Source organism: Peromyscus maniculatus, chromosome 23, assembly GCF_049852395.1.
Source record: "Peromyscus maniculatus bairdii isolate BWxNUB_F1_BW_parent chromosome 23, HU_Pman_BW_mat_3.1, whole genome shotgun sequence".
Classification (NCBI taxonomy): Eukaryota; Metazoa; Chordata; class Mammalia; order Rodentia; family Cricetidae; genus Peromyscus; species Peromyscus maniculatus.
Genome location: NC_134874.1, coordinates 27950611 through 27977249, shown reverse-complemented (window position 1 = coordinate 27977249; position 26639 = coordinate 27950611). Strand labels below are relative to the sequence as shown.

The 26639-nt window shown below is 50.3% G+C and overlaps 1 protein-coding gene across 19 annotated transcripts in view; it reads left to right on the top strand.

The window, feature by feature from the left end:
* The window catches only part of Cux1 (cut like homeobox 1), a 335152-nt gene that overhangs the window by 277499 nt on the left and 31014 nt on the right, over positions 1–26639 (top strand). For 15 of the 19 annotated variants that reach the window (XM_076560943.1, XM_076560945.1, XM_076560931.1 and 12 more), the window contains 3 exons: positions 13658–13960; positions 18304–18492; positions 24473–24737. The exons of the other annotated variants lie outside the window; for them this stretch is intronic. In XM_076560943.1, the coding sequence (XP_076417058.1) occupies positions 13658–13960; positions 18304–18492; positions 24473–24737 (757 nt within the window). The remainder of the gene's footprint in view (positions 1–13657; positions 13961–18303; positions 18493–24472; positions 24738–26639) is intronic. 19 annotated transcript variants of the gene reach the window in all.

Below are 26639 nucleotides of genomic sequence, written 5' to 3'. Positions count from 1 at the left end.
TTGCTCTTGCCCCCTTTAACATTCAAGGAGCATGTCACTGGAGGGCACGTCTCCTTATTTGTATATGTGTGCTGTATAGGAAGTGACTCATGCCTCAGCTCTTCACTGGGGGATTCTAGGCAGGGGCTCTACCACTGAGCCACACCCCAGCCCCTCACTGGGGGATTCTAGGCAGGTGCTCTACCACTGAACCACACCCCAGCTCCTCACTGGGGGATTCTAGGCAGGGGCTCTACCACTGAGCCACACCCCAGCCCCCCACTGGGGGATTCCAGGCAGGTGCTCTACCACTGAGCCACACCCCAGCCCCTCACTGGGGGATTCTAGGCAGGTGCTCTACCACTGAGCCACACCCCAGCCCCTCACTGGGGGATTCTAGGCAGGTGCTCTACCACTGAGCCACACCCCAGCCCCTCACTGGGGGATTCTAGGCAGGGGCTCTACCACTGAGCCACACCCCAGTCCTTGAAAGAGATTCCTCCCTTGGGCTAGTAGAGAGCAAGCAAGCCAGTGTTGGCTCATCCTACCTCTGCCTCTCAGTATGGCCCGAGGCAAAGCAACTCAACCTTCCTGTCCTGCTTCTTCAGCCCTACCTCCTAGACTGTGGAGAGGCCTGAATGGGTTTAAGTACACTGCTTCTAGAACACAGAAGCAAGTGGTATTCCAATGCTGGCTTTCCAGGTGGGGAGTGTAGCTCAGTGGTGGAGTACTTGCCTAGCATCCAAGGGTCCGTAGATTCCATCCTGAGCACAAGTAACTGAATGGATGTTTTTCTTCCGTCACCACTGCAACCTCTTGAGCTTCAAAAGAACAGTTACAGTCAGAGGTCAGCATTCAGTGTTGGGCAAAGGAGTCTGGAAACGGTGTTGCCATCAGGGGTGGACATGGCCTAGGCTCTTCTGCTTCTCAAGACTAGCACTGCCTGGCCTCCCTTTTACAGAATTCCATCTGGCCCACACAGCCTCGGCCACCTCTCCTCCCTCTTGTGTGCACCACGTTGGGAGACAGGATCTACAGTGTACTGGGTCTTCAGTACACGAGAGAAGTAGGTCACAGGAGCACACGAGGACTTGGGTCTCTAATGCTCCAATTTAGGGATAAAAGAAGAAGCTGAATGCAGAAAAATTCTCAGGTAATTTTAGAAAGATAGTGGGAATAAGATGAGGCTCACACATTGTGTCTTCCATGGGCCACAAACTATTCTGAGGTCCTTAGTAAGCAGAACTTTCCTCTTGTGGGGATTTCTGCTTAAGAAAATTTCAGATTAAAAAAGGGAATTTGCTGGACAGTGGTAGTCCATGCCTTTAGCCCCAGCACTTGGGAGCCAGAAGCAGGCGCATGTCCAGACTTGAGGCCAGCCTGGTCTACATAATGAGTTCCAAAACAGCCAGGGGTACCCAGAGAAACCCTGTCTTAAAAAAACAAAGAAAGATGGGGGGCGGGGATTTGCCCACCACCCAGCAGATGACATAAGGTCACTTGGTCCTGAGGCTAGTGGCCTTACTGCCACTGTAGTGGGTATCTATAGGAGCCAGCCCTGGGCCAGGGGATCCAGTCTCCTGGGACAAAGGAAAGGTTGACCACTGAGGCTCCGTAGAAAGTCAAGGGAAGGCTTCAGAACATCAGTCAGGAAAACATTTGCCTTGCAAGCATGAAGACCTAAAATCTGTCCCTAACCTATGTTAGGGAGAAAGGAAAACACAAACAAATGCGTGTGTGATGTGGCATGTACATGCAATCCCAGCACATGGGGAGGCAGAGACAGGCGCTCCCCAGGGCTACTTGGTGAACTCAAGCTGATGAGAGAGTCTGTCTCAACAAATAAGATAGGTGGCTCCTAAGGAATGACCCCAGAGGCTAACCTCTGGCTTCCCTATGCATTTATGTACACACGTGTACACACACAGAGAGAGAGAGAGAGAGACAGAGAGAGACAGAGAGAGACAGAGAGAGAACAAAATTTGATTCAAATCATATACGGGCAAAATAAAAGTCAGACCCATAGCAAAGCAATCAACTAATAAAAAACTTAAGTGTCAAAGGAGGGTTTCCTTCCTATGTGGGAGTGTACCTGGACTTGAAACGGGAAGGGGACCATGGCCTCCTTGGCAAACAATATGGGGCTCAAACTGAGAAAGTTTGCAGTGTTTGGTTTAGATGTACCTGGGCTAGGCGGTGGAGGGTCATGCTTCTCTGAAACCCTGCCTAGTCTTGTATTTTTGGTTGTGAGCCTAGCCTTGAACGGCTGAGCCATCCCTCCAGCCCCTGTCTAGTCTAAATCCTCTTGCTGAGAACAGCCCCACTCTTAGGCAACTGTGTCTTAATCTGAGTCAGACCCCAGCCCCATGTGACTAGCCCACAGCGCATGCTCAGATTCCCCCATGAGTGAGGAGGGAAATGCCCACTGGCCTTCTCCAGGACACTTCAGGTCAGGAGGCAACCCAGAGGTATCCATCACTAGCTTCATCTTGGGCTGTTTGTTCTTCCCTGAGGAACTAGGATCCTAAATATAGCCCATGTCTGAATTGGCAGATGTGGGGTTCATGCTTTACATAAGGCCAAAATTAGCCTCTCATTTGGCACCTAAATAAAGCAGGCAGACTGCCGTCGTACCGGCTTCACAATTAGGAGAGACTGGAATGGTAGCACATTTTATTGGATAAGCAGCTCCTGTAGTGATGGGATAACCGACTTGAAAACTAGAAGACTGAGCAGCAAAGATCCATGAGGTCCCCAGGATGCCCCTTGGTCAGGCCTTCTCACTCTATTTATTTGTTTAGAAATAGAGTCTCGTGTGTCCCAAGCTGGCCTCCAACTCTCTACTTAGCTGAGAATGAACTTTACCTCTTAATCCTCCTGCCCCCATCTCCCATGTACTACTGGGATCTCAGGCGTGCCCCACCTCACCTGATTCACAAAGTGCTGGGGATAGAACCTACTAAACTACTAAACTACAGCCCCAGCCCAACCTTCTCCTTCCTGATAATCTGTGTTATCTCAGGGAGAACATTTCACAATATTAGGAAAAAAGATGGCTCCATGGGTACAGGTACTTACCACCAAGCCTGACAACCTGAATTCAATCCCTGTGACCCACATAGTGGAAGACCTGAGTCCTACAAGTTGTCCTCTGACCTCCACACGTGCACTCTGGCACGCGCTCGCACACACAAAGTAAATAAAAGTGTAATGAAAATTAAAAATAACAATAATCAATTATTCCCTAGAAATAACACTAGGGAAGAACAGCAATAGCCACTCAGGTTTTTGCAAGAAAAGAAAAGGTCCACCCAGTGTGCCCGGAGCTGGGTTCGTGGAGGGACTCCCCAGGGGCTTCAGGAAGATGTTATAATCAATTACCACATCATAACACTGATGTATGATAATTACTGAGTGTTTCTCCTGAGATAGTGCAGCATTTGGCGGGGATGCGGTTCCTTCATGGTCCACTGCCTGATTAATATGCAAATAATAGGCTGATTGCATGATGAATGCAGAAAATGAGCCCGCTGATAACAGGCGCACTGAAGCGGGGAAATGATAAATTACTTTTACTGACTGTCCTACATTAAGTACTCTTTCCCAACAATCTCATCACAAATTAAAGAAAGCAGTACGGCAAGATTAGGAGGATGTGTAAAATAATGTACCTTAATAGCCTTTCAAACAAAGATGTCTATAAGGAAAATGGCACCTGGTTCCTCATTCAACCAAAGTAGTTCCCCTACCCGAGTGGTCATTAAAAGACAGGAAGTAGCAAGCCACACCCGTGTGTGCCACCAGCTTCATCTGGCTGTGGAACAGCCTTGCCAGTTCAGCCCAGACTCATTACCTGCGTGCTGGCTGAGTGGCTTTGTTATTGAGTGGGGACAGGCTGCTTGGACAGATGCTTTTCCCTGTACAGGTGGACACAACGCTCATTGCCTACGGGGTGCCATGGGGAAGGCGTGTGAGAGCTGCAGTCCCAGAGGACCTACGAAGGAAAGACTATTTAAGACTACTTTTTAAAGAGGAATCATGGGGATGCATACCTGTAGTCTAGTTTTAGGCTAAAGCTGGGGTATCAAAAGTTCAAGGCCAGCCTGGATAATATAGCCCTTTCCAAAAAGGACCAGCTTTGGGCTGGGAACTCAAGTTTGATTCATAGACCCCACAAATGAGGCTGAGTAAGGGTACCAGGCAGAATGGTACACACTTGTAATCCCAGCACCAAAGAGGCCGACACAGGCAGATACATGATCTCCAGCCTAGCCCCTTTGGTTAGTTCTATGCCAGTGAGAGATCCGTCTCAAAAATCAAGGTGGGACTGGGAATACAGCTCAGAGGGAGAGCACTTGCCTAGCACATCAAAGGTCCTAAGTGTAATTCCCAGTACCACAAAGAGCCAAGGTGAATGGTGCCTAAGGAATAACACCAGAGATTATTCTCTGACCTTCACACACACACACACACACACACACACACACACACACACACACCCCACATGCACAAGAGTGATTAATCTTTGATTACAACAAAGCAATTTAACTAGAGTGTTTGTTTTTTCCCTGCAGTAATATCTATTTAGACTGTGTGCTGTGTATTTTCTCTTAACCCAAGAATTCACTGATAAGTGTTCATACACACAACTGGTTCAGTAATGAGGTTAGCAGAGGTAATTTGAAAGCCTGTTTCTAAATGGATATGGTCTGTAGCAAGGCGAGCCCAGTGTCCTGAAACAGGGCCAACTGTGTCACCCAGTCACTCCACAGTTGCATCAAAGTCATGGCTTCCCTTCCGGGCCTGAACTGTAACTTCAGCAGTGATTATGACCCAAGGGCCCAAGCTCTGCTCAAAAGTCACACAGGGCTGAGGATGCAGCTCAGTTGGCAGAGCACATTCGAGGCCCTGGGTTCCAGTCCAGCACCACAGAGAGCAGGCCCGGCATGCACACCTGTAATCCCAGCACTGCGGAAGTGGAGACAAGAAGCTCAGGGGTTTGGGGCCAGTCTAGGGGTACATGAGACCACGGCCCAAAACAACAAAGAGGGAGGGAGGGGGAGAGCCAGGTGTGGTGGTGTGGGCAATAATCCCAGCACTCGGAAGCTCAGGCAAGAGGTGTGAATTTGAGGCCTGTTCAACACAGAACTCCTTTTAAGTAACTTCCTCCTATAAAGAAGGAGGGGCAGGTGGGAAAAGCGTCCCTGGAGGAGGGTGCAGTGGTGCATGGCTGACTCTCAGGTGTCCCATTCTTCCATCCTCTCCTAGGCGTGACTGTCCCTGATGGTCAGTGCCTCAGCTTCGGGGTGACAGGTGCCCTTCTAGATCCCCCATCTTCATGCCAGAGTCTTTGTTAGTGGAACCTGCTGGGATTTACAGGATGCACACCCCAGCATCCAGCCCCTGCCTGGCACTCAGAGGGTCTCATTACTCAGTGAAAGTCAAGTGGCTTGGGAGTCACAGCCAGGGAGGCAGAAGCAATTGAAGCTGAATAACTTGACTGTATTAGAGGCCTTGCTTGGCTCAGGAAGAGCGTGTGCTTTCTGTGTCCTCCGGGTCCCTGATGCAGAGTCTGGAAGGCCTGGGTTTTAAGTCCTGTCATTACAGAGGGACACGCACACCAGCATCTGCTCTGTGGCAGATACCTACTGCTCTCTTTTAATTATATTTAATTCTGTATCTATGAGATCATAGGTGTGCATGCCGGGCCTGCTCTCTGTGGTGCTGGACTGGAACCCAGGGCCTCGAATGTGCTCTGCCAACTGAGCTGCATCCTCAGCCCTGTGTGACTTTTGAGCAGAGCTTGGGCCCTTGGGTCATAATCACTGCTGAAGTTACAGGTCAGGCCCGGAAGGGACTTGGAAGTCTGACACGGGGTCTCATATATTCCAGACCTTGAACTCTTGACCTCCTCCTACAGCTGTTTAGTGCAGTGCTGGGGATGGGACCCAGGGCTTGGGGTGCTAGGCAAGCTCTCTACCAGTAGAGCTACGCCCCCAGTCCAGCTCTTTCCTTTCTGCGGTGGTGGCGCATGCCTTTAATCCCAGCACTCAGGAGGCAGAGGCAGGCGGATCTCTGAGTTCCTGAAAAGAAAGAAAGGGGATCCTGGTAAATTTCCTGAGACTTAGGTCAGCAGGGTTGGTGTGTTAACAAAGGGGGGGGGGGGGCACTGCTTGAGACCTGCCACTGCCATCTGTTTGGCTGGATTTCCCCAGAGGAAGTAGTCTGCCCAGGACTCCTGGCTGGTGATGTCAGAAGTTGGGACGTTTTTCATGGGTGGAAGGCTGTGGGTCATCTCTGACACCACTGGTTACTTTTCTTCTTTCTTTGGTTTTTGTTTGTTTTCTAGTGAGGAGGTGTCCCAAGGTACAAGGAAAAGGGTGGGCAGAGCATGCTGGGACATGGATCAGAGTAGCCTGTGTTTTAGTCAAAATAACACTCATGTTGAAAAGAAGACACCTTGCATTTTGGGCTGGGCTTCCTGCCTCTGCTTCCAAGTGCCGGGATTAAAAAAAGACACCTTGGAGACATGTGACTATAGGAATTTTGGGGAGGTGCCAGGAGTTCTGTGAGAATCTGCTGCTTAGCACAGAGCCTAGGCACGGAAATGAGGACACCAAGCAAAGATGCACCTAGCAGTGTCAGGACCCACATTACCACAGGGCTGAGCAGAGTGTGCTTCTCACACTGGGTGCAAAGGCCTAGTCTGTCCAGTGGACTGGACATTTCCTTGGTTGTCCACAGCACTGTCTACTCATCTGAACTAGGTTGGGAAGCACTCCAGGCAGGTGGTCACCCTCTTCTGACTTCCAGAGCTGTCAATGGCTATAGGCTGGGAAGGTCCTCAGGTCCCTCCAGGGCTGCCAGGGTGCCTGCTACACTTAGGATGTCCACACTGAGCTCCCTGGAGCCCGATGCACTGCTGCCCACAGCGACTGAGGGCCACGTCCTCTTCTGGGTTAGTCGTCCTTTCTCTAGCCAGGCCATACCTCTCTTCTTCTGTAACCTGCTCCCTGAATTCTCCACCTTATCTCCCTCATCTGTCACCAGAGTCACTTGGAGTTGCCTGGCCTGGCACTGGCTCAAAGTCTAAACTCTGGACATAATGAAAAGCAGTCCATCAGACCAGCCGCCAGTTAAATAATGTTTGGGTTCTTGTCAGAATGTCACAGAGTACCCTGTCATTTTGTTTCAGCAACTTGTCCTTCTGAACGCGCAGTTCGCCGTATGGCATGCCAGCAGTAAAAATGTCACTTGCAATAATTACTTTTTGGAGGAAATGCTTGCTGACTTCCTACCTTCAAGCTGTTTTTACACAGTGAGGAGATAATCAAAAATGACTTCATCCTGACTGCTCAAATGAACACTAAATGGAATTTGGGTTATTACCGAGATAGAGGAGGGCTGGGCGTGGAAATTGCAGCAGCGGATCGGATAAACGGCAGAGCGATTTGTCTTGGAAAATTGGGGCGGATATGTGTTTTCTATTGGCTTCTATTGAAAGCTTAAAGCAGCTGTTGTTTAGCCTGCTGTTTGGGGAATAGAATATCTTCCGTAATCCTTTTATGGCTCCCAAACACCTTGTGTATCTCTGCAGGCCCTGAGTCACTGTCCCTGCCCTCTGCTTCAGAGCCAAGCTCCTCTTGCCAGATCCAAGGTCCACATGCAGTAGTGAATCCTCACAGACCACTAAGTGTCACACCCTGCCTTCCGTTGCTGTGGGACCCCAAAGACCAATGCATGCAAACCCAGGCCTGCAGCATGCTAGGCCAGTGTTCACCACTGAGCCACACCCCCAGCACCCCCTGGGCTTTTAAAATATGCAAATTAGCCCTGTTAATTATCACAGGCCTAGGGCTGTTTAGACTGTTGAAGGGATGTGTGGTTTTTTGTTGCGGAGGTCTTTCTAATTTCTCTCCAATGCCTAGCAGAGTACATGACACAAAGTAGGTGCTTTAAAATGGGGACGGAGGAGCCATCAAGATGGCTCAGCAGATAAAGACACCTGCTGCCAAGACTGAGAAACTGAGTTTGATCTGCAGGACCCACTTAGTAGGAGAAATCCAACTCTAAAGTTGTCCCCAGACCTTCACACATGTGCCATAGTGTGTGCGTCCAAACAGGTGGATAGAGAACATTTTAAAAGAAATACACTGTAAACCAAAACTGTTTCATATGGATGGACAAAGTCAGCATGGTGTCATAGAGCTTTCCTGTCAGTACTCAGGAGGCAGAGGTGAAAGAATCATCTTAGGAATTTGAGGCCAGCCTGGTCTACTAAATGAGTTCTAGGCCAGCCAGGGCTACATACCTTGTCAAAAAAAAAGAAAATGGATAGACAGATGAAAGACGAAGATGGTGGGGAATGTATGAGTGAGTGGATGGGTAGATGGGTGGGCAGGTGGATAACAAATAGGGTGGGTAGGGCAGAGAGGTTGTCAGGTTGGCGGCAGATGACATTACAGGTAGAAATGCAGTTTTTCCATCCTGCTCTGGCTCCCATCCTTGCTCCATCCAAGTTTATCTGACCAGATGGAGCCAGCTGGTTCTCCAGCATGGAGTGTGGGCATGTGTCCAACCAGGGTTAACAGGAGATTGCAGCAAGACACCGGCCAAGGTCTCCAGCACACAGCCTCATGCATATGAGGTTTAAAAAAAAAACTGTGCCTTGAGCCCCTTCCCTGACCCTTGCCATGACTGACTTGCCATGACTGACTCATCACCATGTTTGAGATTCCTGCTGTGACACACGTGTGTTGTAGAATCACTGCCCAGAAAGACAGGCCTGGAGCAGACACTCAGCACAGGGTGAGCACCGGGCAACTGCAGGTGGCTCTGGAGGATGAGACATCTGAGTGTGTCCAGGTCGCCCCTGCTGTGCATTGGGAGGATGAGTCGTCTGAGTGTGTCCATGTCGCCCTGCTGGGCATTGGGAGGATGAGACGTCCGAGTGTGTCCAGGCCGCCCTGCTGGGCATCGGGAGGATGAGACGTCCGAGTGTGTCCAGGTCGCCCCTGCTGTGCATTGGGAGGTGGTCATGAGGATTGAGTGCATGAATTCCTTTCCTAAGCGTCACCCTGGACCTGTGCACAGTAAGCCTGATCAGTGTCACTTCCAGGGTGGCTGGTGTGACACATGATCACAAAATAGGGTTTCTTTTTCACTTGTTTTTTGTTTGTGTGCATGTGCACACATGTACATGTTCATATGGGGCTCAAATGCACATGGTACATGTGGAGGCCAGAGGTCAGTGACAAGTCTTCCTCTGTTTCTCTCCACCCTATTTTTTGAGACAAGGTTTCTCACTGAATCTGGAGCTGGCCAGTTCAGCTAGGCTGGCTGGCCCAGGAGCCCTAGGGATCTGTTGTCTCTATCTCCCCAGGCCTGGTATTACAAGTACCTACCACTGCACTTAGCCTGTTGGTGTTTGCTTGTTTATGTGAGGTTTGGAAGGCTGCTTTCCTAACTTGTTTTATATTTATTTATTTGGATGTGACTGATGTGTGTAGGTGCCTATGTGTGACGTTGTGAATAATCCTCAGACATCAGTTCTCTCCTCCTTGGGTCCCAAGGATCAAATATAGGTCATTATCAGGCTCGATGGCAAGAGCTTTCACCTGTTGAGAAAGCCACCTCAGTGGCCCCTGACAGGCGTTCTCGGGACTGGTGTGAGGTCTTCATACTTTCATGGCAGGCACTGTACCAGCTGCCATCTCCTGCCCTCATCTCCAATGGGGTTTTTTGTTTTAATGGAGTCTTGCTATATGACCCCCAAAGGCCTGAAATTCAAGATCTTCCTGTGTTGGCCTCAGTAGTACTGGGATTGCAGGTGACCACTACCACACTTAAGCTGGGGGGGGGGGGTGTTCCTAGTTTGCCCCACAGCACACCCCCTCTGAATGGCTCATCACACATCCTGCCATGCAAGGGACTCCAGACCTCCTCCAGACCCTCCCTACCACTTATCTTTGGACCCTCCACACTCTCCCGAGTTGCTTTTGAACTTGCATCTCCATCCCACCTTCCACCTTCCACCTTCCAGCTTCCTGTCCACAGCACTGAATAAAGCAGGTGTGGTGAGGCATACCTGTAATCCCAGCTAGGTAGTGAGTTCAAGGCCAGCCTAGGCTGTATGAGACTTGCTTTAAAAACAACAGCAAGTAAGCCGTTGAGCTCTCTGAGCTGAGACTACAGCACATTAAGTGTCTGTGAAGAAGCCTCTCCCACCAAGCACACTCAGACACTAGCCAGCCTCAGCAGCGTGTGTCACTTCTTCAGCAGGGGCCTTCCCTTGGTCACTCGTGGGGAGTGCAAAGGGACACTCCTTGGGCATGCTGGGTGCACACCTGCTGGGTTCTGCAGGCCTTGCGTAGCCTGTTGAGCACACACCTCTGAGAGGACTAGCGGGCAGCTGGAGCTGTGGGTAAGACCTGCCTCCCAGACAGTCACCAGCCCTGTGCTGTCTGTTAGGCGCAGGCAGCCATGATTTTGACCTTGCTGTGGGTTAAAGGACACAAACCTAGGAGAAATCTGTTTATCATGCTGGGGATGCATGCTACTCTGGACAATAGTCAGTGACTAAGATGGATGATCTGCCAAACGGGCCCCTCGCATGGGTGAGTCAGGGTGAATTCACAGTGCGATTCCTTTGCTGCTTCCGACACACAAACAGCATTTGCTAGGTTTCAGACCCTGTTGTCTGGTGACCCAAGGGCAAGTGGAGAGAAGAAATCTGATTTACAGGCTTCATACTGCCTTAAAGATGGATTCAGGCCATTTCTGCCCCCACACTTATCTCTTTTACATGTCTCACAAAGCAGTTCAGTTGTTTTCTTAACCTGATTTTTTTCCATGCTGAGCACACAACTTTATGACACAGTGGGACTTTGTACCAATTGAGGACATTACACAGGCTTATTGGATTCAATTGTGGTTCCATTTCTGGTTTTGTTCTTTCTAGGCGCTCATATAAAATATTTGTGTTTTTAATGTATACCCCACTCCCTGGATACAGAAGAGCTTGTTAGTCCAAATATACAGAAAAGAGTTGTGCGGGGAGGAGGCTTAGTGGTACAGCATTTGCTCCATGAGTTCAAACCGCCAGCATGGGGGCACGGAGAGAGTCAGGTGTTACTACACGCCTCCTGTAGCCCTGTGCTTGGGACGGATACAGAAGGATCACTGGGACTTTCTGGCCTCAAGCCTAGCTCCAGGCACAGTGAGAAACCCTGTCTCAAGGGAATAAAGGTAAAGGGTGATAGAGCAGGACATCTGATCCTTTGGCCTCTGTATGGGCACGTACACCTGCACATACATGCACATATACCACACATACTAAATAATATTCATATGTATATGCCATGAGCTGAAAATAGTCTTCCCTGTTGTTAACGTTTCAGTAGGATGACAGTGTTTCCCTTTTTGTTCGTCCTCTGGTGATTTACTGGTTTGTTTCTGCTCTGCACAGCCATAGATGATTCTAGGCACTGACCGTGCTCAGCAGCAGCTGCTTCGCCACTCACTCGACCACGCCCCAGCCCAGGCCACAGTATTTCTGGCTACCTGCAGCTGTGCTGATACGTTACTCAGGGACTTGTTACAGCTTGAAGGGGCGGCAAACAAGAGAAGACACAGAAGGCCCTGCCTTTGGCCTCTGGCCAACCTCGTCAGTCAGTCACCTATTAGCCACTGGGGGAATGGCTATCAATTAGAGCTGCTCTGTGTTGACTATAGACCTTCTTAGGGAAAAGTACATTCCATACAATTGCCATCTCTCAGGCACTGGTGTAACCGCGCTTTGCCTGACCCTCCTATGTGGCCCCATGCTTTGTCAGCCTCGGTGGAAATGAGGAAAGAAGGTGTGCCAAACACAGAATAAGGCCAAGGACAGGCTAGGTCTTGTGGATTGGAGTCATTCACACTCCCTTCTCGATGCTCTTTGTGTCACTGGAAATTAGGACACGACCAGTCTTTATTCTTTCTTTTTTTTAAAGATTTATTTATTATTTATTTATTATGTATACAGCATGTATGACTACAGGCCAGAAGAGGGCACCAGATCTCATTACAGATGGTTGTGAGCCACCATGTGGATGCTGGGAATTGAACTCAGGACCTCTGGAAGAGCAGTCAGTGCTCTAAACCTCTGAGCCGTCTCTCCAGCCCCAGTCTTTATTCTAGACACCCCCAAACCAGGCCCCAGGCAGTGTGCTGGGCTCATGGGTGAGACCACTCAGGAGAGGCGGGCTGCACACTGTGTTAGTTCTCCTGGCGCTGTGACTAGATGCCTGACAGAGCAGCTGACGGCAGGGAAGCCGCTGCTCATGGGTTGAGGGGCCGCTGCCTGTCATGGCGGGGAAGGTACACCAGGAGCTGGAGCGCCGGCCACATGGCATCCGCAGTCAGGAAGCAGGGAGGGAACGCTGGTGCTCAGCTCACCTCCTCCTCTCTGTGCAGTCCAGGCGCCCAGCCCGTGGAATCCAGAGTGGATCTCCCACAGCCATTACTCGGCCTAGAACCCCCTCCCAGGCATGTCCGAGGCTGGTCCCTTCAGTGGTTCTGCATCCTCTCACTGGCCATGTTAACCATCGCACTCAGCCAGAAGGCAGGTTTTAGCACTTCCCACTGGGCACCATCAGTGACCATCAACAACAAGACTGTTCTAGCGCAAGGAGCATGTGATGCCTGATGGTCTCCACACCAGCTCTGGGGACACTCCTGGTATGGTCTCGATGAGCAAAGGGCATGCATGGTTCTCTAAAGTAAGCAGGACCACAAAGCCCCTGGGTTGATGCAGAGCAGGCATGCCACCTTTCTTTGGTGCCTTCTTCTTCCACTAACCTCAGCACCTCTGGTAGTGTCACAAAACAGCAATTTGATCCCAAGACTTGTCTCCTTGGACCACCATGGAGACCACCAGCTGAGGCAGTGGGCTCCAGAGTCTTTGTAACCATATGACCATCTAGCCTCCTAGGCAACGCTCACCAAAAATGATCGTGTAGAAACCAGAGGACACCTTTGGTTCTCATTCCGTAGGCGCCACCACCTTGTGTTGTGAGACAGTCTCTCTCGCTAGCCTGGAGCTCACTGAGCACACCATGATGACTGACCAGTGAGCCCTGGGGTCAGCCTGCTTTGCCTCCGCGGTGCTGGGATGGTGACAGCTCTGCACCGCCATGCCTGGCTGTGAGCATGGCTCTAAGGAGAGAGCTCGGATCCCCATGCTTGCAAGGCGGCACTTCACCGTCTCAGCCGTCGCTCCACCTCCTGTCCATATGTTTTGTTCTGGAAAACACAGAAGACATAATCACATAGATTAGGCTCAACCCTCAGTCCCTCTGAATTACCAGAATCATGGGGTTTGATTAGAACAAATCATAGCAATCATAATGACATAATTTTTAGCAAAATGCCCTGATATTAAGCCTTCAGAAACCTTTTATTTGAACCTTTAGTAGATTTTTTTGTCTTTGTTGGTGTTATTTTTATTCCTTTAATGCAGAAAATTGGAGGTTACACTTAATGAAAAAACTATGAAATAACAGACAGTCCTGAGGACTACCACACGCTACCCTTCTAGAACAGGGGATTTAATTAACATTTCCTAAGGAAGCGAAGTCAGTGCACGTGGTGAAAGATGAATGTTTTCAGCAGCCATTCTTGCTGTGTTTAATTCTAGAAAGCACTCCAAAGACCTCTGCCAGCTGCAGCCCTGCCCCTGAGTCCCCAATGAGCTCCAGCGAATCTGTGAAGAGTCTCACCGAGCTGGTCCAGCAGCCCTGTCCCACCATTGAGACCAGTAAAGAAGGCAAACCACCAGAACCCAGCGACCCACCCGCCTCAGACTCCCAACCCACAACACCGCTGCCTCTCTCTGGACACTCAGCCCTCAGCATCCAAGAATTAGTAGCCATGTCTCCCGAGCTGGACACCTACGGCATAACCAAGAGGGTCAAAGAGGTGCTGACGGACAACAACCTCGGTAGGTCCCCACCGCCAGGTCCCCAGGCATCTGGTTGAGAGGGTCAGGGAAGGGGCTGCAGGCTGAGCCAGGCAAAGGCCCTAAAATCTCCAAACATTCAACTTTTTTACTTTGCCACACACAGTTGTTATACACAAAGTTCACAAAAGAAATTAAAAACAGAACTCTCTTAAGTTTGATTTTGTACTGGGCTACATCGATAACTGTCGAGCTACATGTTGGACATGCCTAATGGTAACAGTATACTTTATAAGAACCTGGTCCTGGGGCTGTGGCTCAGAGGCAGAGCATATGCCTAAAACTGCCCAACAAGGGACCTGGGGGATTGGCTCAGCTCAGTGGTAGAGCGCCTGCCCAGGATCCCTAGTGTGGTGCTGGGGGCGTGGCTTAATGGTAGAGCACCCGCCTAGAATACTTGAAACCCTGGGTTCCATCAACACAACAACAAAAAAACCATGAAATATCTTACAGTGTGAATACTAGCCCACTCACTAGAGTACAAGAACCTTAGGAGTCAGTCCTGGCCCCTCTCAACATACCTTAGAAGATGGCCTATAAGCCAGAGCAGATCAGGTGGCCCACAGAGGCTTCCCGTATTAGGACACGCCCTGTGAGCCTAAATCCATAGTGGATCCCAGGGTGGATCAGCTCAATCCTGCAGCATTAGGTGACTTCATAGACATCAAAAACAAGGTCCACTCCTGCTGTGGGGCAAGCCATGTGTGCCCTGTAAGCCAGCCCCTCGGTGATGCTGGCTTGATCCTGCCCATCACAGCCTGGTGACCCTCAGTAGCTCTCAGGCCCTACCTAGCAGCTCGAAGCCACCTAATCCTGCTGCCGCTATTTCTGCTGCTCTGCAGTACCAAGCTGGTCACCCTCGTGGTGTCAGCCTCAGGCCATATGCTTTAGACATGCGGTAGCTAACCTGGGCTCTCTTGCTGCCGGATAGGAGCTCTGTGGCTCTAAGAATATTAGGGCATCTTGCCATTGTTACGTCATCATTCCCTCCTGTCAGGGCATGGCAGGAAAAACTGCAGCTTCTCTGCACGTCCTGTGTCCTCATGAGTCCCGAGTGAAAGTGTCAATGAAAGGAGCCCTGAGACCACCCCACAGAATGGCTGGAACCATGCAACACCTTCTGGGGGACCTGCATGTCTTACCTTTCCCAGGATAGAATAAGACAAGAAGAACATTTCGGTTGAGGCTGGAGAGAGAGCTCAGTCTGTAAAGTGCTTGCCACGAAGCACCAAATTCAATCCCTAAAACCCATGTAAAAAAATGCCAAGCATTGAGCCAGGCAGTGGTGGCATACACCTTTAATCCCAGCACTCAGGAGGCAAAGGCAGGCAGATCTCTGAGTTCGAAGCCAGCCTGGTCTACAGAGTGAGTTCTAGGGTGGTTATATTGAAAAACCCTATCTCGAGAAACAAAAACAAACAAATAAAAAAAATTGCCAAGCATGGTGGCATGTTTATGATCCTTGTGTGAGGGAGGGAGGGACAGGAGGATCCTTGAGGTTCCCTAGCCAACTAGCCAATCTAGCTGAAGTCCAGGTCAGTGGAAGGACTGTCTTAAAAATACAGGGTGAGAGCCAGAAAAATGGCTCATGGGTAAAGGCACTTGCCGCCAAACATAATGACCTGTGTAATCCCTGAAGCCCACAGAGTAGACGTGGAGAAGCTACTCTTACAAGTTATCCTCTGGCACACGCGCACACGCCCTAAATAAATAATATAAAAGAAAAAAACTTAAATGAAGGTGGACTGTGCCTAAGGAATGACAGCCAAAAGTGTCCTCTGGCTGCCACATGTGCACACATACACACACACAAACGTGTGCACAGACGCACAAACACAAGTTGCTACTGAGTTTCAGTGACGTCTGCCAGTGACTTACAGTCGGAGTCAGGCCCCCCATCATCTTGAGTCTCTCTAACCCATTTGTGCAGTGCATTGTCCCAAACAGAACACAGGAAAAAAGAACATCCGCTGAGAACCACTGTCATTGCTCATTCATAAAAAAATGAAAATTTAGCTGCTGATTTGAGAACAGCCCAAAGCCCATATGTTCATCGGTTATTGAAATGTGGAAGGATTCCTACACTTGAGTCATCCCCTTCTCCACAGACTTGTCACGAGTCCAAGGAAGCAGGCCGATTACTCCTGCTACCCACTCCCAGTTAGAAAGCATCCTTCCATGTAAACATTGAGAACAGCAGAAGAAAACCTCCTTTCAAACCACCCAGTTGTAAGATCGCAGTCTGGAAATGACAGACACTGGAGCCTCCTCCCTGGCATCACTAACCAGCTTCCATCCCTACTGGAGAGTTAGTTGGCATCTATTACATGAAGCTAGAGCAGTGCCCTGCTGGTCTACATGACCTTCCAGTCTTGCATGGGACCAGTTATTAACCTGAAAAGCTGCCAAGAAAGCCTGGAGGGCATCAGCTACTGCAGCAATCAGAAGTAATTCCCATGGTAGCTCTAACTGGCTTGTGGGGAGTTATCTGCCTCTCTCAGGACTCTGGATGTAGTTGTGGGCACAGAGTGGCCAGCGTCAAGCTGCATCAGGCAGCAGAGATGACCCCTGGTCAAGATCCAAATGTACTCCCAACTTAACCTTGGATCCTGGCATGTTCAAACACTGCCACTGAGCCACATTCCTAGCCCCTCACTGGAAGAGTCTAGGCAAATGCTTTACCACTGAACTATACCCTTAACCTAGTAAATTTAAGTTAAAATGGGGGTGTGCCCCCTCAACTAAATTTGGCTACACAGTCAACCATATTTATAGTATATAGTGCCACATCATTTCCTCTGTTCCCTATAGTGTTTTCAGTTCATAGCTGAAGACATTACCATAGATAGCGTAAGCCAGCCTCCATAATCTCTAGCTGCACTGTGGAACTGGCACATTCTGCCTAGCATCCTATGTCCCAGATACTGTGTTAGACCAGACGGGGGCCTTTCTGATCCCAATCTCTACTTCCACCTTCCAGAATGAGCTTCTGTTCGTTCAAGCTTTTCCCATCAGTCCATGTCGGTCATAATAGATCTGATATATAGCTTTAAGAATGGCAGCCCTCTCCCTACCACACAGGAATGGCTTTCATGAGGAAGCAGACCTTGGTGTATGTATGTGCATGCTGCATGTACACATACATGGAGATCAGAAGTCAGTGTGGATGTCCTCCTCAAACTCTTTCTACCTTCATTTTGGGGACAAGATCTTTCAGTGACCTGGAGCATACTGTTAGGGCCAGACTGGCTGATGACCATTGAGTTGCAGGGGTTTTCCTGCCTTCCCCTCCCCAGCCCAGGGATTACAGCACCCACCACTGTGCCCAGCTTTTTATATGAGTGCTGGGGGTCTAACTCAGGTCTTCACGCTTGCACACAGTACGCCATCTCTCCCAGCCTTCCAGCCCTTCTTCTAAGCCTGTGGCATACACGGTGCATGCTTGGGACCTCTTGCACCCTCCCTAGCCATACCCTGCCTGGGAGAAGACGGATCCAGGGGAGGCCTGAGCTTCTCTGAGCCACATCAAGCAAAGGCAGTTTAGACTGCAGAAGCAGGACAGCCTTTCAGTCCCAGAGTCCAGACCCCCCACTCCTGCTGTGCCCCAGGGGTCAAGTGCTCATTCTCCTTGCTAATCATAAAAAGACACCCGGCTGGCCTCTGGCTAGGAGCTGCTGTGAGCTGAGCAGCCGCCACTCCAGCCTCTGGGTTTGTGCTTAGGGGTCCCTGCCTCTGGTAGATACCGCACGCTCCACCCTCAGTTCCCCTGGCTCCTGGAAGCCTTTCTTTTTCCCCTTTCTTTCCTTTTTCCCCTGAGGCTATTGATGTGTAGTTTATGCTAACGTGGAATTCCCTATGTAGCCCAGGCTGACGAAAAACTGCTGGTCCTCCTGCCTCAGCCTCCCAAATGCTGGAATTACAAGTGTGTCTGACCATACCTGCTACCTGGAGGCTTTTCTGAAAGCCTCGTCACCCGTCATATACATGTAGAACGCAAGTGTATTCAAATTCCCTTGCCAATCAAGCTGTGAGAAGACAAGTGAAGGAAATGTTTTGGTACTGAAGCTGTAGGTCTGAAGTGGAGCACCTGCCTAGAATCCTCCAGTAAGAGACAGGGCGTGCCTTAGTAATAGACTACTCCCCTCACATGCACACAGCCCTCGGTTCCATAGCCAGCCTGTAAAAACCAAAGGAAAATATTTCTACAAAGTGTTGATAGGGGCCAGGCCTCCACAGTCCAGACTGAACCACGTGTCTCAGTTCAGGTTCTTAGTGCCTGCTTGCCCTCTGTCTGTCAGTGACCATCTCTCACATCTGCTTTCCAGGTCAGCGTTTATTTGGGGAGACCATCCTGGGGCTCACCCAGGGCTCTGTCTCCGACCTCCTTGCCCGCCCAAAGCCCTGGCACAAGCTCAGTCTGAAAGGCAGAGAGCCCTTTGTCCGCATGCAGCTGTGGCTGAATGACCCCAACAACGTGGAGAAGCTGATGGACATGAAGCGGATGGAGAAGAAAGGTACTGCCCCTTCTGCCACCCAGGCACCTCTCATTCACACATGCGCTTTCTGGACATCTTCCCACAGAGCTGGGGGCATGGGCTCCGTGAGGCAGGGCACCCTAGTTTAGATGAGCATCAGCCAATGAGGAGCTAACAGGACAGGGGAGACTTGTCCTTCTTTGGGGCCAAGAGTACAAATAAAGATCTTGTGACCCGTGGGCACATCACAGTCTGTGGTAATGGCTCATTTATTACATCTGTTACATCATCTACTGTGTGTATACCTCATGCTAAAAGCCTGTGAAGATGGTGAAGAGCTCATTAAGATATATATATTGATGAGCTGGGATTATAGCTAGCTTGTAGAGTGCTTGCTTGGCATGTTAAGACCTCCACTACTGGGAGAAATACAAGAAAGAAATGCCTTTTGAACCAGACTTGATAGTACATGCCTGTAAAGAAGAGGCTGGGACTATAGCCTGGGTGGTAGAGTACTCTCCTAAAGTGTAAAAAGCCCTGGGTTTGCCGGGCGGTGGTGCACACCTTTAATCCCAGCACTCTCGAGGCAGAGCCAGGTGGATCTCTGTGAGTTCGAGGCCAGCCTGGGTTACAAAGCGAGATCCAGGACAGCTAGGGCTACACAGAGAAACCCTGTGGGGAAGGGGGGGAGCCTTGGGTTCTATCCCTCAACCTGGGAAGCTGGGAGGAGAGTTGTGATTGTTGGTACCATTATGCCAAAGGTCTGCCACACTGGGACCTCAGGATGCCTCTGCCCATCAGAAGTGTGCTCTCCACCCATAAAGGGACACTTCAACGGTTATGGCCCAACCTAAGGTGTGACCCAGGCCATAAGCCCTCAGGGCAGCTCCACATACTTGAAAAGCCTAGTGATTTCCCAACTTTTAAATTTACTGTGTTAAATTTCAAGCAAACATACAAAGAATGATATGAAGACCCAATAGGCATGCTGGGAAAGGGCACGGGTCGGCACCACTTGGGAGGCTGAGACAGGACAGGATATAATTCAGTTCTTAGCATGCACACGGCCCTGGGCTCCTCCCCAGCACTTCAACTAAGAAGGTGACCCAGGTCTTTATCCCAGCATTCAGGAAGTAGGGACAGGAGGGTCAGGAGTTCAAGGTCATCTCTGCTGCATGGTGAATCTTAGAGAAGGAAAGAGTGAGTAGACCAGACTGAGCAGCTCAGTGAGACCCGCCCAGGTTCAAGACTAAGAAAACAAGCAAAAGTAAACACTGCTGCTGAGTCTCCACAGTCCCCAGGACTTACCCAGATAAAGTGGGGCGCCCCACTTCCTGTCAAAGCCAAGACCGGCCGCCTCAGGTGTGACGGCAGCACAGGTGTGACACCAGGCCACTTCCACCCCTGACCCTTCAGATGTCCACAGAGAAGCTTGTTCATCCCCTCTTCCCCCGGGCTTTCCAGGCCTCCAGCTTCCTTCCACGTGGGCTCTGGTGCCATCTTGTGTCACAGCAGTGTTACTGTCTCCGTGGAGCCCACACCTTGGGGTATCCAGGCCCAGAATGGCTGGTAAGCCATTTCCTAGGGCAGCTAGACAGGGAAGGCTTCCCCAGCCTTCTCAGGCAACTGGGCACCTGACCTGTCAGTGACACAGCAGGGACTGCTTGGGCCTCCCGTGGTGCCCGTGATCGCTGTTACTTCCTGAGCATCGAGAGCACTGGTTCTCAACCTTCCTAATGCTGCGACCCTTTAATACAGTCCCAACATAAAATTATTTTTTGTTGCTACTTCATAACTGTAATTTTGCTATTATGAACCGTAATGAAAGTATCTGTGTTTTCTGATGGTCTTAGGTGACCCCTGTGAAATGATCATTCAGCCCCCAGAGAGGTTGTGACCACAGGTTGAGAACTCCTGATCTAGAGTTTGGCTCTCCTCACCCTGCCACTCCCCTCTTCCCTTTCTCCATCTCTCTCTCTCATATATATGACAGTCTCTTGTAGCCAAACATGACCTTGAACTCTTGAGCATCCTCTCTCCATTTCCAATTCATTATGTAGCCCAGGCTGTCCTGGAATTCATAGTGGTCCTGCCTCAGCTTTTGGAGTGCTGGAGTTAGAGACATCCACCACCACATCTGGTTTATGCAGTGCTGGGAATGGAGTCCTCCAGTGAGCCACATCCCGAGGCCCAGTATGTGCCTTCTCAGTAGTTTTCTTGGTGATAAAATAGTAGAGTTCAGTCACTGCCCAGCAGGAAGCCCTCTCCTTGCAACCAAGGGTGATGAAAATACCAACCTCTCCGGAGGGCAAGTGTTAGAAACAGTAGAAGTAGTCAGGTAGCTGGGCAGTAAGTGAGAAGTATTAACCTGTATTCCTTTAAAACAGTGTCAGGTGTGCAAACACATATCCATAATCCCAGCACTCCCTAAACTGAGTCAGGAGGACCATGAGTTCCAGGCCACCCTAGGCTACATAGTTCCATGCTAACCAGGACTGTATATGAGAAAAACAGAGATGGCTCAGTCAGTAAAGTGCCTGCCTTGCAAGCAAGAGGACCTGAGTTTCAGCCCCAGGACACACTTCAAAAAAGAGAGAGGTGGGTGTGTCGGCACACCTGCCCTTAATCCTAACAGGAGGCAGAAGCAGGTGGATCTCTGCAGTTCCAGGCCAGCCTGGTCTACATAACAACATAGTAAATCCCAGGACAGCCAGGGCATATATACTTGATTCCAACACAAGGGAGGCAGAGAGACCGGTAGCTCCCTGGGGCTCCTTGGCAAACCATCCTAACCTGTTAGATGAGTGCCAGACCAGTGAGAGACCCTTCCTCAAAACTAAAAGAAAGGAGGGGCTGGAGAAGCAGCCCGGTGCTTTAGAGCACCTGCTGCTCTTGAAAAGGACCTCGGGCTGGAGAGATGGCTCAGAGGTTAAGAGCACCGACTGCTCTTCCAGAGGACCTGAGTTCAATTCCCAGCACCCACATGGTGGCTCACAACCATCTGTAATGAGATCTGGCTCCCTCTTCCGTATACATAATAAAGAAAGAAAAAGAAAAGGACCTCATCCGGTCCCCAGCACCCCTGTGACACATGCCTGTAACCCAGGACCCATGGAATCTGACCTCTCTAGCACTGTGCTCACTGCGCATACTCCTCTCCCCCGACACACACATACACATAATTTAAAAAGAGATTAAGGTGGATGGCACCTGAGGAACATCCCTGGAGGTTGTCCTCTGGCCTCCACATGCATTATGTACACATATGTACATAACGCACTGTTGGCCATAACAGATACACAACAGAGAGACCACACAGCATCCCAGAACCTCAGTTCCACCACTGCCCATTCTCATATACCTACACGATCACTCAGGTACACCCTCATATATCTACACGATCACTCAGGTTCACCCTCATATATCTACACAATCACTCAGGTACACCCTCATATACCTACACGATCACTCAGGTACACCCTCATATATCTACACGATCACTCAGGTTCACCCTCATATATCTACACGATCACTCAGGTACACCCTCATATATCTACACGATCACTCAGGTACACCCTCATATATCTACACGATCACTCAGGTTCACCCTCATATATCTACACGATCACTCAGGTACACCCTCATATATCTACACGATCACTCAGGTACACCCTCATATATCTACACAATCACTCAGGTACACCCTCATATACCTACACGATCACTCAGGTACACCCTCATATATCTACACAATCACTCAGGTACACCCTCATATACCTACACGATCACTCAGGTTCACCCTAAGCAAGATCTCATCCTCATGACCCTCCCTACCCAGTCTCCGTAAGTGAAAAACTCCTGTCTCCATCATCTGTCAATCACTTTACATTTCCTCAAGCCAATGGCCTTCTTCCATGCCCTTGTCCTGTGTCAGCCAGGAAATGACCACATGGATGGTCTTCCTTTTCAGTCCTGCACCCAGGTATCAAGTTCTTGGACCTCCTCCTCCTCCTCCTCCTCACCTTTGGCCTGACCCTGTTACCAACCCAAGCTCTTCCACCTTCTCGATCCTAACCTCGGACTCTTGATCCCCAGCCATCCTATTTCCTGCCGCCCTTTACTCTTGGCCCCACTTACCTAGGATGGGCCTCTGCATTTCTGGCATCCCCTCCCTCTTCTCTGGCCACAGTGCTCTTCTCCCCAAATATCTTCCCACTCCCGCAGCCCCGTTAGTGCTGTGTCTCAGTCACACTCCTCCGTTCCCCCTGGGCTGCTGAGTGCCTCTGGAGTCTCAGGTGGGCCTGGACCATCTCTAACAGACTGAACTTCTGTGGGGTCTCCAGAGTCATTCCCCAGTCCTGACAGCCCTCGCCATCATCCCCTTCTTACTATTTCTTCCCCATCACCCGCCTCTGCTTCCTACAGACATCACAGTCCTGCCTTTATCCCAGGACCCCATCTCTTGTTTCCATCTGTCCTTCCTCCTCCAGGCTCAGTCTAGCCACCTGGCTTCTCCCCAGTGCTTTCTCCATAGTCTCTCTCCTCAGCTTGGAGTCTGTTCCTTATCTCTGTGGGGAATGGTTGGGATCAAAGCCTCGGGAAGTCACATGTCTGGCTTTTCATTTCTTCCTTTCTTTCCTCTTCCTTCCCTGCCCTTCCTTCCCCTCCTCTTCTCCCTCCCTCCCTCCCTCCCTCTCTTCCTTCCTTCCTTGTTTTTAAGACTAGGTCTTCTTACCTTATAGGCCGGCATGATCCTGGACTGACAATTCTCCTTCCTCATTCTCCCCAGAGCACTTGCCTCCCAACAACGCAACTTCACTGGCCACCCTTGCTTCCTCCTTCCCACCAGCCACTCAGCCTTTGCTGCCAACACCATGGATCCTCTCGCATTCTCCAGGGCTTTATTTTCCCCATATTACCAAGTCCAAAGTCCAGCCTGGTCCTTCCTAACTTTCCCCGCTATGGTGCTTGATGCTGTTGGCTGTCCATCCCAAGGTTCTCCAGCCCTGTCTCTAACACCATTGGCCCCGGCTGTCCTCAAGCCCCTCTTGGCCCTCCGTAGCTTCTCCCTGGGAATGTCCTGTGATGATGTGCGGGGTCTGCTTGGGTTCCATTTTGATGTAGCTCTTGTCTCAGTCATTGACTCCCATTATTACTGTCTTCCTTCCCCTTTATTCTTCTTTTTTCCTTCCTTCCTTCCTTTCTCTCTTCTCCTCACTCTTTTTCTCTTGACAGGGTCTCACATAGTCCAGGCTGGCCGACACTATCCATGTACCCAAAGATGACCCTGACCACCTGATCCTCCTGCCTCCACTTCTCAAGTGCTAGGATTATAAGCATTCACTACTTCGGCTTAGGTTTCCATTCTCTAAAACGGCCTCGTGGTGTCCTCTATGCCACAGCCTACATTTACTAGTTGATCCAACATCATCTTCCCCTCTTTCGGGACGTCTCTGCCCTTTCCCAGCTCTGTTCAGTGACCTCCATTAGCCCCCCCGGGCCCTCCTCCCCCCCAGTGTCCCTGTCACCAGTGTCTTCATCACGCTGGACCGCTCTGCAGCCCTTAGTTAACTGTCAGGGAGGGCGGGGATAGCTGGGAGTCCACAGGACACAGAGTGGGCCTCAGAGTTCGCTGAGGACGACAGCATGGTTCCACTGCAGGGCTTTGCTGGGGGGCACTTTGTTCACTTTTGAGTGCTAGGGCTCAAACCCAGGGTACCACACACCTAGACAAGCACCCCACTGAGTACAGCCAGAGTACCACACACCTAGACAAGCACCCCACTGAGTACAGCCAAGCTATTTGCTTTTTGATTTTTTCACACTAGGTCTCAGTATGTAGTCCAGACTGGCCTCAAACTCATGATCCTCCTGCCTCAGCTTCCTCACTGTTGGGATTACATATGTGCCCCACCACACCCCGCCTGTAGGTCTTCAACATCTCTGTTCCCAGAGCTGAGGCTCTGAGCTGGCTTCCCAGCCGTCCCTGAGCTCACCTGCTCTCCCTCTCTCCCTGCAGCCTACATGAAGCGGCGGCACAGCTCTGTCAGTGACAGCCAGCCCTGTGAACCCCCCTCGGTGGGCATCGACTACAGCCAGGGCGCCAGCCCCCAGCCACAACACCAGCTGAAGAAGCCCCGGGTGGTGCTGGCTCCCGAGGAGAAGGAAGCGCTGAAGCGAGCCTATCAGCAGAAGCCATACCCGTCACCAAAAACGATCGAGGAGCTTGCCACACAACTCAACCTGAAGACCAGCACCGTCATCAACTGGTTCCATAATTACAGGTAGAGCCTGTCGAGACCCCCGAGAACGCACCCAACAGAGCACACTGTGGCCTTGGGCCCTGAAGGCGGACCCAAGGCCAAAACAGTGTTGTACAATGTGAAGGGCTGGGCAAAGAGGCTACCGTCACACATGACTGGCCTCCTCCAGGAACTGAGGAAACTTATTATTTAGTGTGTGCGTGCATGCATGCATTTGTGCATGCTTGAGTTATGTGGAGATCGGAGGACAACTCTCAGGATTCAGTCCTCTCCGACCACCTTCTGGGATTCAGGGGTAGAACTCAGTTTGTCAGTCTGTGTGCAGGGAGCCTCTATCTGCCGACTCATCTTGCCAGTCATCATCATCATCATTTTAGACAGTGTCTCACTGCGTAGCCTTGTTTGGCCTAGGATTTGCTATGTAGACCAGGGTGGCCTCGAACCCAAAGATCTGCCTACCTCTAGCTCTTAAGAACTGGGGTTAAAGCCTGCACCACCACATACAGCCCTACGGGTCTTTTTTTAAAAAAGCTGGGAACTGGTAGGCCGCCACAGCAGGTCAAGGTGGCTGCCACCAAGCCTGACTTCCTAAACTTGATCCTTGGCCCCACACGTAGAGGGAAGAACTGGCTCCTGCAAATTGTCTGGACTTCCACACACGTGCCATAGCATGTGGCCTCACCACACCTACACATGCAAAAAGAAGATTAAAATAAGCCTAGGTTCAGGTGAGGCTTGGCAACAGAGCTCTTGTCTAGAATCCAGAGCTGGACCTGTGGCACAGTGGTACAGCCTTTGCCTGGCACAGACAACACCTTGCTTAAATCCCTACACCCCCCAAGCATCGTTCTCTGTACAGCTTTCTCGGTATCAAATCTGGGGCTGAGGCAGTGTATCTCAGTGGTAGAGCTGGGCACAAGGCCCTGCACTCCATCACTAGCATTCAAGGAAATAAGTTAAAATTTAAAGATAAAGCCGGGCATGGTGCTACACACCTTTAATCCCAATATCTAGAAGACAGACAGAAGACTGGAAAGTTTGGGTCTGTCCTGGACTACAAAGTCCCTATCTCCAAAAGTAAACAAATAACTATATGTCTTCCAACCAGTGCTCAGGATGGAGAGTTCTAGTTTACCAAGAAAAGCCCTGCAGGCCCACCAAGGATGCGGTATACAAGGCCAATTCCTGCACTGCCCTTCTGCCGCCTCCAGCCCATGCACCTCTGCCTTACTGAGCAGATCAGGCCTCCTCTTGCCCCAAAGGCCCTGTGAGAGTTGGCATGGTGGTACACACTGTAAACCTAGCACCTGGAAGCCTGAGGTAGGTAGTTCCAGCCCAACCCGGGCTACACGGTAAGGCCCTGTCTCAGAAAGCAAGCTTGAGAGCAAACAAACTCAAAAGTCTACATTTATTTATTTGTCTGAGTTGTGTATCTAGTAAATGACAGAGACACACTTCAAACCATGCAGCATATTTGCATCCTAATTGTAAGATTTGGCTGCCCACCTAACCTGCCATTTCCTGACTGGGCAGAGCAGAACTGGTGCTCACACCACTAGCATCCTTGTGCCAGATTATGAGCAGAGTAACCTCCTCATCACAGCACCAGGGACTGGTCCTCCAGTTTCCAAGTTCCAAGCAGTTCAGAGCATTAGCTGCTCTTCCAGGAGACCCAGGTTCAGATCCCAGGACCCACAGAGTAGTACACAGCCATCTGTAACTCCAGTTCCTGGGGATCTCACACTCTCTCTGGCCTCCATGGGCATCAGGCATAAATGTGGTACACATATATACATGTAGGCAAAGCACTCATACAAAATAAGGAAATGTAATTTAAAAAGTTGGGCATAGTGGCACATGCCTTTAATCCCAATACTGAGAAGGCAGAGGTAGAAAGGCGGATCTCTATGAGTTCAAGACCAG